The sequence below is a fragment of the Dama dama genome, chromosome 5, assembly GCF_033118175.1.
Source record: "Dama dama isolate Ldn47 chromosome 5, ASM3311817v1, whole genome shotgun sequence".
Lineage (NCBI taxonomy): Eukaryota > Metazoa > Chordata > Mammalia > Artiodactyla > Cervidae > Dama > Dama dama.
The window spans coordinates 90,964,279-90,981,433 of NC_083685.1; the positions used below are offsets into that span (position 1 = coordinate 90,964,279).

The 17,155-nt window shown below is 35.4% G+C and overlaps 1 protein-coding gene across 3 annotated transcripts in view; it reads left to right on the forward strand.

Moving 5' to 3' along the window:
• TAOK1 (TAO kinase 1) overlaps positions 1-17,155 on the forward strand; it is a 96,473-nt gene that overhangs the window by 67,405 nt on the left and 11,913 nt on the right. For 2 of the 3 annotated variants that reach the window (XM_061142964.1, XM_061142967.1), the window contains 9 exons: positions 516-683; positions 2,769-2,972; positions 4,748-4,882; positions 7,623-7,859; positions 9,365-9,493; positions 9,583-9,786; positions 11,457-11,696; positions 13,668-13,880; positions 14,774-14,956. In XM_061142964.1, coding sequence (XP_060998947.1) covers positions 516-683; positions 2,769-2,972; positions 4,748-4,882; positions 7,623-7,859; positions 9,365-9,493; positions 9,583-9,786; positions 11,457-11,696; positions 13,668-13,880; positions 14,774-14,956 — 1,713 coding nt within the window. Of the gene's footprint in view, positions 1-515; positions 684-2,768; positions 2,973-4,747; positions 4,883-7,622; positions 7,860-9,364; positions 9,494-9,582; positions 9,787-11,456; positions 11,697-13,667; positions 13,881-14,773; positions 14,957-16,164; positions 16,449-17,155 lie in introns of those variants that run through there. The other variant, XM_061142966.1, reaches the window with a different exon arrangement.

The window sequence follows — 17,155 nt, forward strand, 5'->3', positions numbered from 1 at the left end:
TTTGAAACCTAATAAAACTCAGAACTGACATGCCTTTTCTGTGAAATCAGCAGTTCTAAGAATATGTAAACCTTTTTTTAGCATTTGTTTAGGGCTATAATTGGGCTTACTTCTTAGTATTTAATTAAACCCTTTTATCATTTCAACTCTACATTTTTAGTTGACCAAAGTTTGTATAAAATGTAGGCACGGAGTAAATATATATAAATAATGATTTTGTAAGTATAAGAAGTCAGAAATAGAATAGCTATAGATTATATGCATTATCTATGATGATAATTTAGGATAGTAACTCTAGAGTCCAAGAAAGGGGCATGTGTGCATGCTCAGTTGTGTCCAACTCTTCGCAACCCCATGGACTATATATAGCCCATTGGGCTCTTCTGTCTATGGAATTTTCCAGGCAAGAATACTGGAATGGGTTACCATTTCCTTCTGCAGCTGAGAGAGGTATACATTTGTATTAATGGAAAAGTATATAGGTTTCAACTCGACTTTTACATTCTTTTATCCAGCACATGTTTGTTCTTCGGGAGCGCCCTGAAACAGTGTTAATAGATCTTATTCAGAGGACAAAAGATGCAGTAAGAGAGCTGGACAATCTGCAGTATCGAAAGATGAAGAAACTCCTGTTCCAGGAGGCACATAATGGACCAGCAGTAGAAGCACAGGAAGAAGAAGAGGTAATTTAGAAATGAATCAAATCCTGAGCTCTCTTCATCAGCTTCTTTTCTTGTGGAGCTCATCTTTTACATCATGAATCTCCTATATCAGTGGTTCCCAGGTTGTGTTTTCTTAACACTGGTCCAGTAAAATCCCATGTGGGAAAAACGGTTTTTGTGTTCTTTAAATTCAGTCCCTTTGTTGTGCACTTTGGCATATATAGTAAAGCTCAGCAACGTCTTTTATTAAATAAATTCAACTTTGTTTAATCTTGTCCCTTTCACATCTTAGCCACTGAACCCTTTTTTGCCTTATTGGCCCAGTTGCGAGAGACATGCTTTTGAAAATATATAAAATTATAGACTCTGGAAGTTGACAGTACTCACTGACAAGTCATTAGCAAGTTACTAAGCATTCTACTCTATCACCAAGGACATTTCTTTTCAGTTCTGCGTAGTTTCATTCCATCTACACAGTTCTGAAATACTTATTTTCAGTTCAGTTCAGTCACTCAGTTGTGTCCTACTCTCTGCAACCCCATGGTCTGCAGCACACCAGGCTTCCCTGTCCTTCACCATCTCCAAGAGTTTGCTCAGACTCATGTCCATTGAGTCAGTGATGCCATCCAACCATCTTATCCTCTGTCGTCCCCTTCTCCTCCTGCCTTCAGTCTTTCCCAGCATCAGGGTCTTTTCCAGTGAGTCAGCTCTTCTCATCAGGTAGCCAAAGTATTGAAGCTATGTGTAAAGCAAGGCTCAGTGGTTTACTCACTGTAGGTAGAAGCATGTGGTTTCAAATTCAGATAGCTCTCACTCTCAAGGTCAAGTTCTTTCTATGTTGCTTTTTAGGGAGAATGGGAATACAAATTTGCAATGGATATGTTATAGAACTTTCTCACGTTGAGATATACATATAAAGCTTTTTTACTATAAGTATTTTTACTTTTCTTTGCTTCTGTCAGAATTCCAGACCTTTGGTTTGTTTTTTACTGTTTTCCATTGAGAAAGAAATATCATTTTACATTTGGAAACTAGTAACTGCTAGTTACTTTTTAATAGTGCTGCACAATTACTGAGCTATAAAATGCAAGATTTTCTTAACCGACAGTTTTGGGTTTTTTCATTTTTTAGTTCTTATGATAGTCTTTTGAAAATTGCTTTCGGTTACTTTATTGTGGGGTATTTTAGATACATGAAATAAAGTTTTGAAATTAATAAATTTCTCATGTAGTTAAATCTATATAACAGTATCTCTGTTAGGCTAGAGATATAAGAAAAGTTCCTCTGTATATACCATATGTCTATATTAAATTCTCCATATCTTAGAGAATTTTGGTATGGTAACACTACTAAAATGTTGGTATGTAGATACCTTCACTTGCCTGGTCACTTCAGAAAAACATTCTTGTAATTTTATATATATGTGTGTGTGTATATATGCATATGTAATACATAATTTTTAATTTAAGAAAAATAGGAATTCTTTGGTGGTAGAATTTTTAAGTAAGAAAAATATACTTACAAAAGACTTCAACAAAAAATAACTAAAAGGAGTTGTTTCTAGGATTTTTTTTTTTTTTTAAGTTGGTGCTTGTTTTTCTGATTTATTTTTTTTCCACGCCCTGTGGCTTGTGGGATCTTAGTTCCCTGACCAGAAACTGAACCCAGGCCCTCCCTTGGCAGTGAAAGTGCTGGACTCCTAAACCTTACCACCAGGGAATTCTCATGGTTGGGGCTTATTTTAACCATGGGAATTATTGAGAAATGAGCAAGATCTCTCTCTATACCCAATGAGATGTGTGGTAAAAATGGATTTCAAAAAATGGCAGACAATTTAGAGAAAATGCTTTACTTTGGAAATAACCCAAAACTGATAAATTGACTTCACGTAGTTGGTCAGGTTCTTGTTATTTATTTGTTGGTCATTTTTATTTGTTTATTTTTCTGTTACGGATTAACTTCCCTGGTTTCACCAAATAAAGGGAATGTCTCATGATAGACCTCTGACTTTCTAAAGACTGTTGGCCAAGCAGTGTGCTTGATGCTTCTATTCAAGAAATCAAGAGAGATGGAGATATTTGAACCTATTGCTCTTTTCTTCCCTAGGAACAAGATCATGGTGTTGGACGGACAGGAACAGTGAATAGTGTTGGAAGTAATCAGTCTATTCCCAGTATGTCCATCAGTGCCAGTAGCCAAAGTAGTAGTGTTAACAGTCTTCCAGATGCCTCAGATGACAAGAGTGAGCTAGATATGATGGAGGGAGACCACACAGTGATGTCTAATAGTTCTGTCATCCACTTAAAACCTGTGAGTATTTGGATTTCAGTGAAAAAAAAAAAAATCAGCTTTGGTAAATAATTTTCTTCATGTGGTTAGTTTAAGAGGAGTTTAATTTTTTTTTTTTTCCTGTTTCAGAAGTTGGGAACAGTTTTAGGTAACTTATTTGAAAATGGCAATAGGCTTGTTAATTTCCAGTGTAATGTCTGCATTTGTAAAACTAATACCTTGAGAATGTGGAAAGAATATTTTTAAAATATCTTAGAAGAAATACTGTATATAATGTATTATTTGAAGTCACTTAGATGGAAAATGAAGTACTTTAAAAATAGTAGGTATACTCATGAAATTCATTGTAATATTAATAAGATATTTTTGAAGCTTGGGAGAAAGGATTAGGATGGATGGTGACCAAAAGCGCTTTTGGTCACTTTTCATTATCCATATAATGTTTACAGCTTTAAAATAAAACTTAGAGTATAATTATGGAAAAAATAAATTCTGGGTTTAGGAAATAATGGGTATTTACTACATTAGTCATTATACTTTAGAATGCAAAATTTTAAATGTTCTTGAAAATATTTTAAGATCAGATAGCTCCTTTTAACACTTAATAGGAATGTTTCCTTTTTTAACTTCACAGCTTGCAGTGTTACCTAAAAAGTTATTAGACACAAACAGATGAAAGGTGGAAAGAATGGATAAACAAAACCATGGTATATACACATGGTGAATATTATTCGGTTATACAAAGGAAGGAAATTCTGATACATGATACAACATTAGTGAATTTTGAAAACATTATGCTAAGTGATATAAGTCAGATGTAAAAGGACAAATATTATATAATTCCTTTTATAAGAAATACCTAGAATAGGCAAATTCATAGAGATAGAAGATGGATTAGAGGCTACCAGGGGCTGAGTAGAGGATGAAATGGAGAGTTTATATTCTTAGGCAAGAGGATCAGCCATAAAAAAGATTACTCCTGTAACTGCTGCTGCTGGTGCTAAGTCGCTTCAGTCGTGTCCGACTCTGTGCGACCCCATAGACAGCAGCCTACCAGTCGCCTCCGTCCCTGGGATTCTCCAGGCAAGAACACTGGAGTGGGTTGCCGGTTCCTTTTCTAATGCGTGAAAGTGAAAAGTGAAAGTGAAGTCGCTCAGTCGTGTCTGACTCTTCGCGACCCCATGGACTGCAGCCTACCAGGCTCCTCTGTCCATGGGATTTTCCAGGCAAGAGTACTGGAGTGGGTTGCCATTGCCTTCCTGTAACTAGTTGGTTGCTAACTGACTTCCTTTTCAGTAATTGAAGTAATATATATGTATCAAGAAAGACATTGATTCTTAAAATTTTTACAATTATTTTTTGTTTACTTATTTTGGACCAGTGGCAAGAGTATTATAAAGTTTTTTTAAACTATATTATTACTTCCTAAACCCAAGAGCCCTAGAGTAATTAATTTTACTACTGCTATTTAAAATACTGGCTGCATGTTTTATTATCTTTGTTTTTAAGTTACATTAAGGCTTTGTAATTTTGCGCTTAATGAATATTATATAAATCTAGCCATAATGTTTCATTATCCTGATTCTGTATACTGTTTCATCCATTGAGGAAATAATGTCTCCTGATTCAAATTATGTTGAAAATAAAATGTCAACATTCCCATTTTTTGTTTTTGCTTTTTAGAATTATGTCTTTGAGATTTATTGATCCATTTGTCTTTAAAATTTAATTTTCTTGAAAGTTCACCTGAACTGTGTTTGTTCACAACAGATAATAATGTTTGTTTCTTTACCTAGGAGGAAGAAAATTACAGAGAAGAAGGAGATCCTAGAACAAGGGCATCGGATCCACAATCTCCGCCCCAAGTATCTCGTCATAAATCGCACTACCGTAATCGAGAACACTTTGCTACTATACGGACGGCATCACTGGTATGTACTACCCCAAATTAGAAATACATTTTTCATGTTAGACCTTGGCATCTATATTCAAGTATAATTTTATACTTTTTTTTTTGTATTTTGTATTACAAACATTTATTCAACATTTAACTACCTGTTATGAGAAAGAACTTCTAGAAAGCACTCTGAGATATGTGTATACAAATAACTAATATATTAGAATATATTAAATGCTTAAGAGGGCTTAAAGTGATAGTCGCTCAGTTGTGTCCAACTCTTTCAATCTATGGACGATAGCCTACCGGGCTCCTCTGTCCATGAAATTCTCCAGGAAAGAAGTGGGTAGCCATCCACTTCTCCAGGGGATCTTCCCAACCCAGAGGGCTGCTGCTGCTGCTGCTGCTGCTGCTAAGTCACTTCAGTCGTGTCCATGTGATCCCATAGACGGCAGCCCACCAGGCTCCCCCATCCCTGGGATTCTCCAGGCAAGAACACTGGAGTGGGTTGCCATTTCCTTCTCCAGTGTGTGAAAGTGAAGTTGCTCAGTCGTGTCCGACTCTTAGCGACCCCGTGGACTGCAGCCTACCAGGCTTCTCCATCCGTGGAATTTTCCAGGCAAGAGTACTGGAGTGGGGTGCCATTGCCTTCTCCAACCCAGAGGGCTAACAGGTACTAAATAGGAATTCAGATTATCTTTGATTTAGGGTGAGTATTTATAAATCATTTGAGCCTTTAATAATTAGTTGGTTTTAGGCACGGCGGGGGGAGAAAAAATGAGGTTTCCACCTAAGAATTGACAGGCTAACAAAAATGAGGGGAAATGTTTGGGAAATAGCAAGTAATCCAATTTGGTATACTTAAAATATAGTTCTTCTGATTTCCCAAATAATGAAAATGGATTATTTGTTCATTACAAGGATGTTGTTATATTGGGGTACTTATAACCCTGATCAGTCAGATATGTAGGACCAAAACATGATAAAGGTGGGGATAGAAAGATGTTAAGATACCAAAGGGAAATAGGTTATTAGTAAATATGACAGAAAAAAAATATGGAAATTGTCTGAATTATCAGCTACATAACAGATCTTATAAATCTCATGCTGTGTCCCATGAATCTGAATGACATCTGGGGTCAAGAACACCATCCCTTGGACTTCCCTGGTGGTCCAGTGGTTAAGAATCCACCCGCCAGCACAGGGAACATGTGTTCAGTCCCTGGTCTTGGAAGATCCCACAGGCCAAGGAGCAGCTAAACCCATGTACTGCAACTACTGAAGCCCAAGCGCCTAGAGCTCATGCTCCGCAACAGCAGAAGCCATGACAGTGAGAAACCTGTGCTCCACAACTCGAGAGTAGCCCCCACTTGCCACAGGTAGAGAAAGCCTGCAGTCAGGAACTAGAGAAGCCCAGCCCAGCCAAAAATAAAAATAAATTAAAAAACAAAAAGATAAACACCATCCCCTGTGATAAGTCAAGTCATTCCTACTGTTCAACATGTAAATAATTCTTTGAACAGAGCAAGTAGAAAAGATTGCTTAGTTTTTTCATGACCATTTTAACAAATACCTGGACAAGGCCAGCTTGTTGGGAAAACATTTTTGTGACTGGGCACATATTAAAGTTTCCCAAGCAAGCCTTCTGTCTCAAATTTTGGCTCCCTCAAATTAATTGAGGAAACTTTTTTTTTTGGTCATGCCACTCAGCTTACAAGACCAGGGATTGAACCCAGACCCTCAGCATTGCAAGCACAGAGTCCCAACCACGGGACCACTAGGGAATTCCGGAGGAATTCTCTTAAGTTATGGATTTAGAAAACTTAAGATCCATATCCCTAAACCTATTAAGTCTATTTATTTCAGATAAAACATTCATACAGTAGGTAAATTTGTGTACAAAGATATGCATAGCTATATTTTTCAATAAAAGTACCATGTACTAAAACTCAGTCTGACTGCTCTGCCTTGGGTTTTTTTCATACAATAAAATACATAGATCTTAGGTATTCAATTTGAAGTAGTTTTAGTGGTACACATTATGCTAACCGTCAACTAAAAAAATACATATACATACTAAATGCTAGTGTTGTTCACTTTAAAATAATTTATTTTATATTATGTGAATTTCACCTCAACTAAAAAAAATCAGTTTACACATTTTTTTCTTTATTGTCAGTGCTTTTTGTGTCCTGCCCAGGAAATACTTGTCTGCCCTACAGTCATGAAGATATTTTGTGATTTCTTCTACTTTATGATTCTGGATTTTGTGTTTATGTCAAATGATTCTTTTCAAATTAATTTTGATGTAGAGTGATATAGAAGTCAAGTTTATGTTTTGTATACAGAGAACCAGTTATAATTTGATAATACATTTATTTCCTCTTTGACCTAACTTGACTTTTTTGGTAGAAAAATCAGTTGACTAAAATATATATGATCTATTTCTAGATTTTATTCTGTTCCTTTGATCTGTTCAGCCTATCCTTCCACCAGTACCACACCATTTTGATTAGTGAAATGTGTGTCTTCCAACTTTTTTTCCCTCAAGAATGTTTTGCTTCTTGTAGCACCTTTACACTTCTATATAAACTTTAGAACCAGCTTGTCTATTTCTTTAAAAGATCACCTGGAATTTTAATTGGAAAGTGCTCATTGGAATCTCTTACAGTAATTGTCTACTTGGATAAATAATAGAGTGGTCTAAAATGCTTCTGAAAGAAAAGATGTTTTGCTTTATTTTATTGTTTTCTCTCTATTGTTTGTGTGTCTAGGTTACAAGGCAAATGCAGGAACATGAGCAGGACTCTGAGCTTAGAGAACAAATGTCTGGCTATAAGAGAATGAGGCGGCAACATCAAAAGCAGCTGATGACTCTGGAAAATAAGTTAAAGGCTGAGATGGATGAACATCGCCTCAGATTAGACAAAGATCTTGAAACTCAGCGTAACAATTTTGCTGCAGAAATGGAGAAACTTATCAAGAAACATCAGGCTGCTATGGAAAAAGAGGTGGCTGGTTCACTATTATTAATTTATGTACTGCAGATCATAAGCATCTCAGAGTTAACCAAGCTGGCATTTTGGTGTTAGGATATTTTCTCTAGAACCAAGCCAGTTCAATTGGGAATAGAGAGAAGCATTTATATAACATGTATAGTATCAGGTACTAAGTCTGGGGACCAGTAGACGTGGGATTATTTCTTAATGCTCGTAGTTTTATTGTATCACAGTGGGTAAATCATGCAACCATTCTAGGCCCTAGGTACTCTGATAGTATGAGGAATTTCTTAATCATCTATCAATAGGTGATTTAGGTCTCAAAAAATCATTTGTGATTCTCTTTGTGTGTTTTTTGGAAACCTTCCTTCAATTTATAGTTGCATTTTAATATCAGAATAATTAAAGATTACTGTAATATAACAAAATGTTAGAGATAATAAGAGAGATTCAAATTAAGATTTGGCCCATTTTGTCTATTTACAAATGTGTCATTCTACTATATGATTTAAGTATATGTTTTTTAGGATTCTTCTTATGGGAAACCTGATGTTTTTGATGTCCCATCACTTAAATTTTATTTTGATAGTCAACATTTGTCAAGTAAAATGTAAGCTTCTCAGTAAATTAACACAATATCTAGAAATATATCTAGCTAGTCCACATTGAGGCATTATTTATTATAGTTACCCTGTTCACCTTCCCTGCCCCCCCCAAATTAAAAGACCCACTCTCATAATAGTAGAGAATTGGCAAAATAATTTATTGAGTAAATAATTATTTAATTTTGAATTGATTTGATTAAAGAATGTATAGATATTTAGAATCCTGTTGGGCCTTAGAAAGTATTTTTAATAACTTGGGAAGAGATAGATACTAACATATTTAGAAAAGCAGATCATGACATAGGATGTGCAATGTGATTACAGATTTTATTTAAAATGCGTGCATGCATAGAAAAAATAGGAAAGGTGTGTACCAAAATGTTTTTATTGTTTTTCTCTGAGTGCTAAAATCATACAAGGTTTTTTTTCCTTTGTGTTTTTCTGTATTTTCTAAATGATCCACAATGAATATACACTGCATATATAATCAGAAATAAAAAATAGTATGATATATATGTATCTAATATTTAACATTTTTATTTAATATATAAGTTAAAGGTCAGGGTTTACTTTGAAGAAGAGTATATAATATACAAGTCAATCTAGATAAAAGGTCATGATTTTATTATATTTTTAATAAATGCTTATTTTTTTATTGGAGGGCATATTGTTACATTTTTAAAAAGGTGAAAGCTTTTTAATTCTGTAATAGGTCAACATTTTAAAGATGAGTCCCATTTTACTGGTTCTCTGAAATTGAAATAAGATGCTAAGTAATACTTATTAGTAATTTGTTGGATGTTCTTATTTTGGTAATGCTTATACAGATTTTATCCTAAGTGGTATATATTAAACTGTTGCTTTGAATCTGTCTACTTAACTAATTTGATCCATTTTTTAAATTTCTCATAGGCTAAAGTGATGGCCAATGAAGAGAAAAAATTTCAGCAACATATTCAGGCCCAACAGAAGAAAGAACTGAACAGCTTTTTGGAGTCTCAGAAAAGAGAATATAAACTTCGAAAAGAGCAGCTTAAGGAGGTACTTTTATTTAATACCAGATACCACATGATATATTTATGCAGTTGATTTTTATGTATTTTGAACTGAATTGTTTTTTATGTTGCCAGGAGCTGAATGAAAATCAGAGCACCCCGAAAAAAGAAAAACAGGAGTGGCTTTCAAAGCAGAAGGAGAATATACAGCATTTCCAAGCAGAAGAAGAGGCTAATCTTCTACGGCGTCAGAGGCAGTATTTAGAGTTGGAATGCCGTCGCTTCAAGAGAAGAATGTTACTTGGGCGTCATAACTTAGAGCAGGACCTTGTCAGGGAGGTGCGTTTGAAACTGGAATCTTTTCTGAAAATATGTTAGTTCCTTCTCAGTCTCGGAGCCTTTGCACTTGCGCCTCCCTCAGCCTGAATTCTTCTTTCCTAGATTATCTACATGGCTTGCTTCCCCCCCATTCACGTCTCTCCTCAGAAATGCCTCCCCTAATATCCAAATCCTCCTTCTTATTTAAATATTCTCCTCTGCACTTCTCTCTCCTATACACACACTCTTTTGGGGGAGAAGTTTCTCTTCTTGCCTAGAATGAAAATTTTATGAAGTCACTGGTTTTGTTTTGTTCTAGTCTTTACATCCCCTATGTGTTAACATTTAATACTTTTTTTATAATCCTGTACTTAATTGAGCAAACATAGAAACTCTTGTGTCAGGGAAAACAAATATTCTCAGTTTCAGGGATACCTCTGAGCACAGATTAGCTTATTTCCAAGAGTGGCTTAAAATAAACGTCAAGTATAGCATAATTGTTCAAATTTACTAATAATTAAAGAAATTAAAATTAAAGTAGTTGCATCAGTTAAATAAGTACAGTTTAACAGACTGGAAACATTGAATCCTAGTAAGGGCATTGGGAAATGTGCAATGTTGGTAAGAGTATAAATTGATACTACCCTTTTGGAGCTCATATGCTTTTACCTACAAATCCACTTCTAGAAATCAATCCTAAAGAAATAATAACATGATTATATGATGCATGATGCATCAACATTTAATGAAAATTTTTTTATAAAGCAAAAAATGGAAAATTATAGTATTTCAAAGCAGAAACCTATGGTGAAACTTAAATAAAAGATGTGTATATACTGATCAGATCTGGATATATGTCCATTATATTGCTAGCTGAAGAAAGCACATTGCATGCCTGTATTGTATATTGTTACTCAGTTTTTAAACTATATGTTTTTCTATAATAGTTGTTGCACAGTAGCATGGGGAAGGTTGGGAAGCATTTTCTTCAAACTATTGTCCTTTGCAGAAAGGGTTTGCAGAGGCAAAGGGAACAGGTTTGACATGTGTGTGTGTTGTACACTTGTTCTTTTTAATCTGGAAAAAAAAAAAAGGAATTAGAACATTTATCGAGCATCATGTGCTAGGTATTCTGAGAACTTTCCGTTTATGAGTTCATTTCATCCTTACATTAAATCTGTATAATAGTTACACTGTTATTTCTTTGAAAAGTGATAAAACTAAAGCACAGCAGGTTTAAACAACTAACCCAAGGACTTGGTGACTGTAGGTAGCAGAGCCAGGTCCATGTTCTTATCCATTACGCTATACTGGGTATACTGCATGTAATAGAATTGGATAGGACACTCTGAAGAAATTTAAAAAATGGCTTTGGGGTTCTCTTCAGATATAAAATTGGGAAACAGTGAAAGAAGGAAAGAAAGAAGGACATTAAGTCTACTGAGATTTGATATGTTTTAAGCTTATGGCATAAAATAGTATTAATGAATAGTAAATGAATAGAATAAGGAAATTTGTCTTTACTAATTGCCCATTTACTACTGTATAGGTCATAAAATCTGATATTTACTGTGCAGTCATTATTGAATCTGAAGATTACATCTATTTCCTGGTTAATCTGTTTCTTAGGGTTTTTTCCCCCTGGCATTGTACAGCGATAAATATACCTTTGTCTTTTGTATTATGATTAGGAGTTAAATAAAAGACAGACTCAGAAGGACTTAGAGCATGCCATGCTACTGCGACAGCATGAATCCATGCAAGAACTGGAGTTCCGCCACCTCAACACAATTCAGAAGATGCGCTGTGAGTTGATCAGATTGCAGCATCAAACTGAGCTCACTAACCAGCTAGAATATAATAAGCGAAGAGAACGAGAGCTAAGGCGAAAGCATGTCATGGAGGTTCGACAACAGCCTAAGAGTCTGAAGGTACCTTTAGCCTAAGCTGAAGTTATTTAAGTAACATGTCTGTGAAATGAATGATGATTTTAAAGGTAGCAGCGGTAGGGCTTGGCATAGAGTTGTTTGGTGTTTAATCTTTCTTTTCTCCTTCTTATTGTTACCTTTTCAGTTTGAAAGTTTGTAAACACTAGTGTGATCTTTGCAGATACTATACAAAAAGTGAGGTAAAAAACAATGTTTCACAGTTACAGTCAGGCTTTGAATAGAATGTCTGCTTTTGATGACAGATGAGCTCAAGATTTTCCATAAAGGAGATTGTTGTTACTTGACTAAGGAAGAAAATGACCATTTCCTCTTAGTTATGTATCTGTATCTACTTACTCAATATGAACAAAACTGACTTGATTTTAACGTCAAGTTATTTCATTTTTGTTTCCCTAATAGTTGCATCTTCCGACTTTCTCCAGGAATTTAAAGGAGACGGGGGACATCAGTTTTAGCACTTATGTAATTTAACTGGGATTTGGGGAGGACTGGGGTACCCATTTCAGTGGAATAGGTGATTCACACCTGTTGCCTGCTCTGCTCTTTCTTCATCTGCCATCCAGATGATGATTTGTCAATGTTAGATGAGTAGAAACAGTTGTAACTTAACATTCCTCTTGCTTTCACTTGAGTCAAACATTAAGGGGTATAGTTTATTCTTGGTACAAGTATTACTCTTCTTAAAGAAAAAGCACATTTTTCAAGGAGTTTTTTTCTCTCTTTCTCATTAGACTAGTGGTGTGGAATAATTACAGTGTTTTCTTGACACAATATTTTAAAAATAAAAACTTTTAAAAGACTGGAGGCCGTTACACAGAGGTAGAAAAGAATGGCTAAATGTCATTGTCCCATTCCTGGCTAACTTGAATATTCTTTCAATATTGTTAATCAAGAACAGTATTTAAGAGTGGCACCACTAAACATAGCTGAACTAAGAGTTTCTCTTTGCAGCTCGGCATCTCTTGACCTTTCGACTTGGTTGGTACAAAATATGGAAAATGTGTATTTGATATTTTGGTATTTATTGGCAGAGGTGGTGGAGAGGATGAATAGTTACTTCCTTGAAAAGTATGTTACTTTGGTTTTATATGCATTTGTTGCACACTGAATCAGCCAGTCAATATTTCAACTATAGCTTCTGCCTTAGTGAAGTACATGAGTAAATTCTCACTTGTAGGCTTGAACAATATACCTTATAGAAATATATCTCTTTTCAAATTTTGTTCAAACCTGAGTTCATAGAAATAACTAACCTGTGATTAACCAAAAACTAAAGCCAAACCCCTTTGTCTCTGAACTCAAATTATCTCCAAAATGTTTATGTAGTTCATGTCTTTTATCATCACCTCAAGAAGGGCTATCCCCTCGCTTGCCCCACAGTTTATTCCCCTTAAGGGAAAGATAATTATAATAATGTTAGTCAGTTACTGATAGCCTACTTTTGTGGGGTCTTTCACAGACTATGTCATTAGAGTTGAGATTGTCATTAAAAGAAATTGGAGCAAGGTGTCTCAGATAAGGAACAATAAATATGCTTATTTTCTGCCTTAGAAATCTGATAAGATATTGTCTGGCCAATAAAAATCTTTTGTATCTACTATTCTTAATGCATAAGAAGAAATTTAATTTTCTGTCATCAATATACATAGTAATCAAAATTAATTTTAATATTTATTTGTAACTGTTACCAACATAATGAGTACTACTTGAAGTCATATGAAAAATGAGGTACTTGATATTCTAATGTTTTAAATTAGAGCTTTTGTAATACATAGAATCTAAGGGTTTGACCTAATAGCCAAGCAGAAACATACTGTACCTGCAACGTTATGATGTAACCATTCTGTTTTCCCCTCTCCCTTTCTCCTAGTAGCCTTTTTGTTTCATATAAGCATAAGGTTTACCAAATGCCATATGTTAAAAATTATATATATCTTTTTTTTTCCTTCTCAGTCTAAAGAACTCCAAATAAAAAAGCAGTTTCAGGACACCTGTAAAATCCAAACCAGACAGTACAAAGCGTTAAGAAATCACCTGCTGGAGACTACACCAAAGAGTGAGCACAAGGCGGTCCTGAAGCGACTCAAGGAGGAACAGACCCGGAAGTTGGCCATCTTGGCGGAGCAGTATGACCACAGCATTAATGAGATGCTCTCCACCCAGGCGGTGAGTTTGTGTTACTTAGGCAGAGCAAATCCAGGGCCCCTTTCCTTCCACCTCCTGAGTGAAGTCTCAGTAATTAAAGCACTGATAGGAAGTGGTAGCTCTCCTACAGCCTGGGAAGTAGTAGTGGTTATCTGTATTTTTCCTGTCTCTGCATTGTTTGGGAGTAGGCATGACTTATATAGAATTCTCATTGATACATTTAGACATGAGATTCTAAATAGGCTCCTTGCCAGTGCCTCTCAGTTATTTAGCGCATATCCCAAGAGTATACCAAGATTAGAGCAACAGCTTTGTTAGGCATTGGGCAAAAAGTAGTACTGTATTAGAAATCTAAATGGTGACATTTTAATGGAGGCAAATACAAAGTATTTTCTATATAAGTTTTGTGAACTTTTTTTTAAAGGGCCAGATAGTAAATATTTTAGTTTTTGTGGGCCAGGATACAAAATTGAGGATATTATGTGAGTACTTATATTATAGCCATATAAAATGTAAAAACCATTCTTAATTAGGGGACTATAAAATTAATTAATTAAAACAGTCAACTGTCCAGATTTGGTCTGGAGCTGTAGTTTGCTGGTCCCTGTTCTATAATTATTTTCATTGCAGAAAAGAGATTCAGTGTCTTATATCATTTAATCAGATTCTAGATTTTTCTTAAGAAAAATTTGGTTATTCAGACATCCTTCAAATAGCGTATGATAGCTTTTGTCTTTTTGTTATCATCATTGGTTACTGTGCCTTCCTTTTTCAGAGATTTTTACTCCAAGATACAAAAGAGAACAATTGTCTATCCCATAGAAGAGTAGTCTGCCTTTTCTCACACCTTCTTTCCATAGGTCTTGAATAAATAGTTCACAGTAGGATATATCGGTTTTTTCCCTCTCTTTCAGCTGCGTTTGGATGAAGCACAGGAAGCAGAGTGCCAGGTTTTGAAGATGCAGCTGCAGCAGGAACTGGAGCTGTTAAATGCATATCAGAGCAAAATCAAGATGCAGGCGGAGGCCCAGCATGATCGAGAGCTTCGGGAACTTGAGCAGAGGGTCTCCCTCCGCAGGGCACTCCTAGAACAAAAGGTATAGATGATAGAAGGAAGTTATTTGTGCTAACATTTGCTTTCATCAGAAGTATTTTATGAGTACATTTTCATATTGAGAGAGGTGGTGTTAGGTTGTTTTCACTATATCATGTTTCCTTGATTCTAATTTTGTAGTGTTTTTCTTTAAAATTATTGATTCAGTAATGAACCTTAATGAATTCTAAACATCAGGGGAATATAATTAAGTAGTTAATACTAGAGGAAGGATATGGGGTTATGTGAAGACAGTTGAATTGTGAGTGAGTACCTCTGGCTCTGTGTTCCTCACTCTTTTTGTGTACCTAGCTCTACCTAAAGAGGTTGGTGAAAAACTTGGATAAAAAACTTCTTTTCTTAGAAGTAAAAGAACTTTAGTAGTTGCCTGAGAGAGGCAGAGGCAAAGGATTTGGAACATATACTTTACTCTTATGTCCTGGGCCTGGAACTATACAGATTGGTGGAAGAGTACTAGGGTACAGAACGTAAAACCTGTTCTACACAAGCTGAAAATGTTACTTCTAGATGTATCTTTTTCTCCCGTCTCTCTTCTCTCTTTTAACTTATTCTTTGTCAGATATATTAGAGAATAGAACTAGAACCCCCAAATTCATTTCCATTCTTTAAGGTATTATAGCTGTGTTTTGTGTGTGTGTGCATATTTGGGGGAAAAGCTAATGGACAGAGATTTTTAAACTTTGAAAGATAAAGGAAAGTTTTGTCATGAGAAGCAATAGAATACCAGTTGTACCCAGGATTCAGAGCTATGTTTAGAATTCCTGAACCATAAGTTCCCAGCAGGTGATTAGTCTTAGGTCCAATGATCCTTTGTATGTTAGTACTTGCCTAATTTATCAAAAGTTGTCATGGTTTCTAGACCATTGGTCCACAGATTTTCTTCTACTTCCAGTAGCTCTTCTCAAAAAAATAGAATGCCTTACTAAATTAAAAATATATTCTTAAAATATAAATACGAATAGGATACCTAAATAAAATATTCCTTTCTGTCACAACTCTCATCACTGGCTTCTTCGAGGGGTACTTGCCTCTAAAAATTATCTCACTTATGTTTCCCATTCATAATGGGAAAAATAGAAATGCATATAAATATTGAGAAGAGTCTAGTTTGTCCCATGTACAGATTTAATAAATCTGATTCCAGCTTGCTTATTAAAATTCAGTCTTAAATAATGTCTCTTATGCTTCAAGAAATTATCATTGGACTTTTGCGATGGTACAGTGATCAAGAATGCACATGCCAATGCAGGGAACATGGGTTTATTCCCTGGTCCGAGAAGACCCCACATGCTGCGAGGCCACTGAAGCCTGAGTGCTACAACTGCTGAAGCCCACACACCTAGAGCCGGTGCTGTGCAACAGTGGAAGCCAACACAGTGAGAAGCCCGCACACAGCTGCTGGATCGCAGCTCCTGCTTGCTGCAGCCAGAGAAAGCCCACACACGGCAGTGAAGACCCAGTGCAGCCTAAAATAAAGAAATGAATAATTTTTTTAAAGGGAAAAAGTTATTTTAAAAAATTATTACTAAAATGGAAACTTCTGTGGTGTTGTAAGAGAAATATTGGCACTATTTACAGTCAGCTCCCCGACACCGGTGGGTTCTGCATTCATGGATTCAACTAACAGATTATGATTGAAAGTACTCAGGGGAAAGAAAATTCCAGAAAGTTCCCAAAAGTTCCAGAAAGCAAAACTGCAGTTTGCTCCAAGCCTCAGCAACTATTTACATAGTATTTACGTTGTATAGGGTATATAAGTAATCTAGATACGATTTAAAGTACTGGAGTAGGGCTATGTATTTGTATTTGTAGCTCCACCTAGTGGTTCAGAGTTAATGCTGGTTAGTATCTTACACAGTCTTATTTCAATATATGAACTAAGTGGACATGTTCTACAAAGCCTAGGAAAATGTGTGCATAAAACTGATATGCATTGGTCACAGTGCAGTGGCACTTGCATACATAGTTAGTGCATTTTGCAAAGCAACTTGGAAGTATATATTGAGCTTTGGAAATGTTACATATTTAAGACTTTGAGAATTTATTCTAAGGAAAAGAAATCCAAATATAGGAAAAATAAGATGCATAAATATGGTAATTACAGCATACTTCATAATGTTTTAAAATATATAGCCATCTAAAACAGAGCTATAATTAATTATAGCCAAGCCACTTAAAAAAT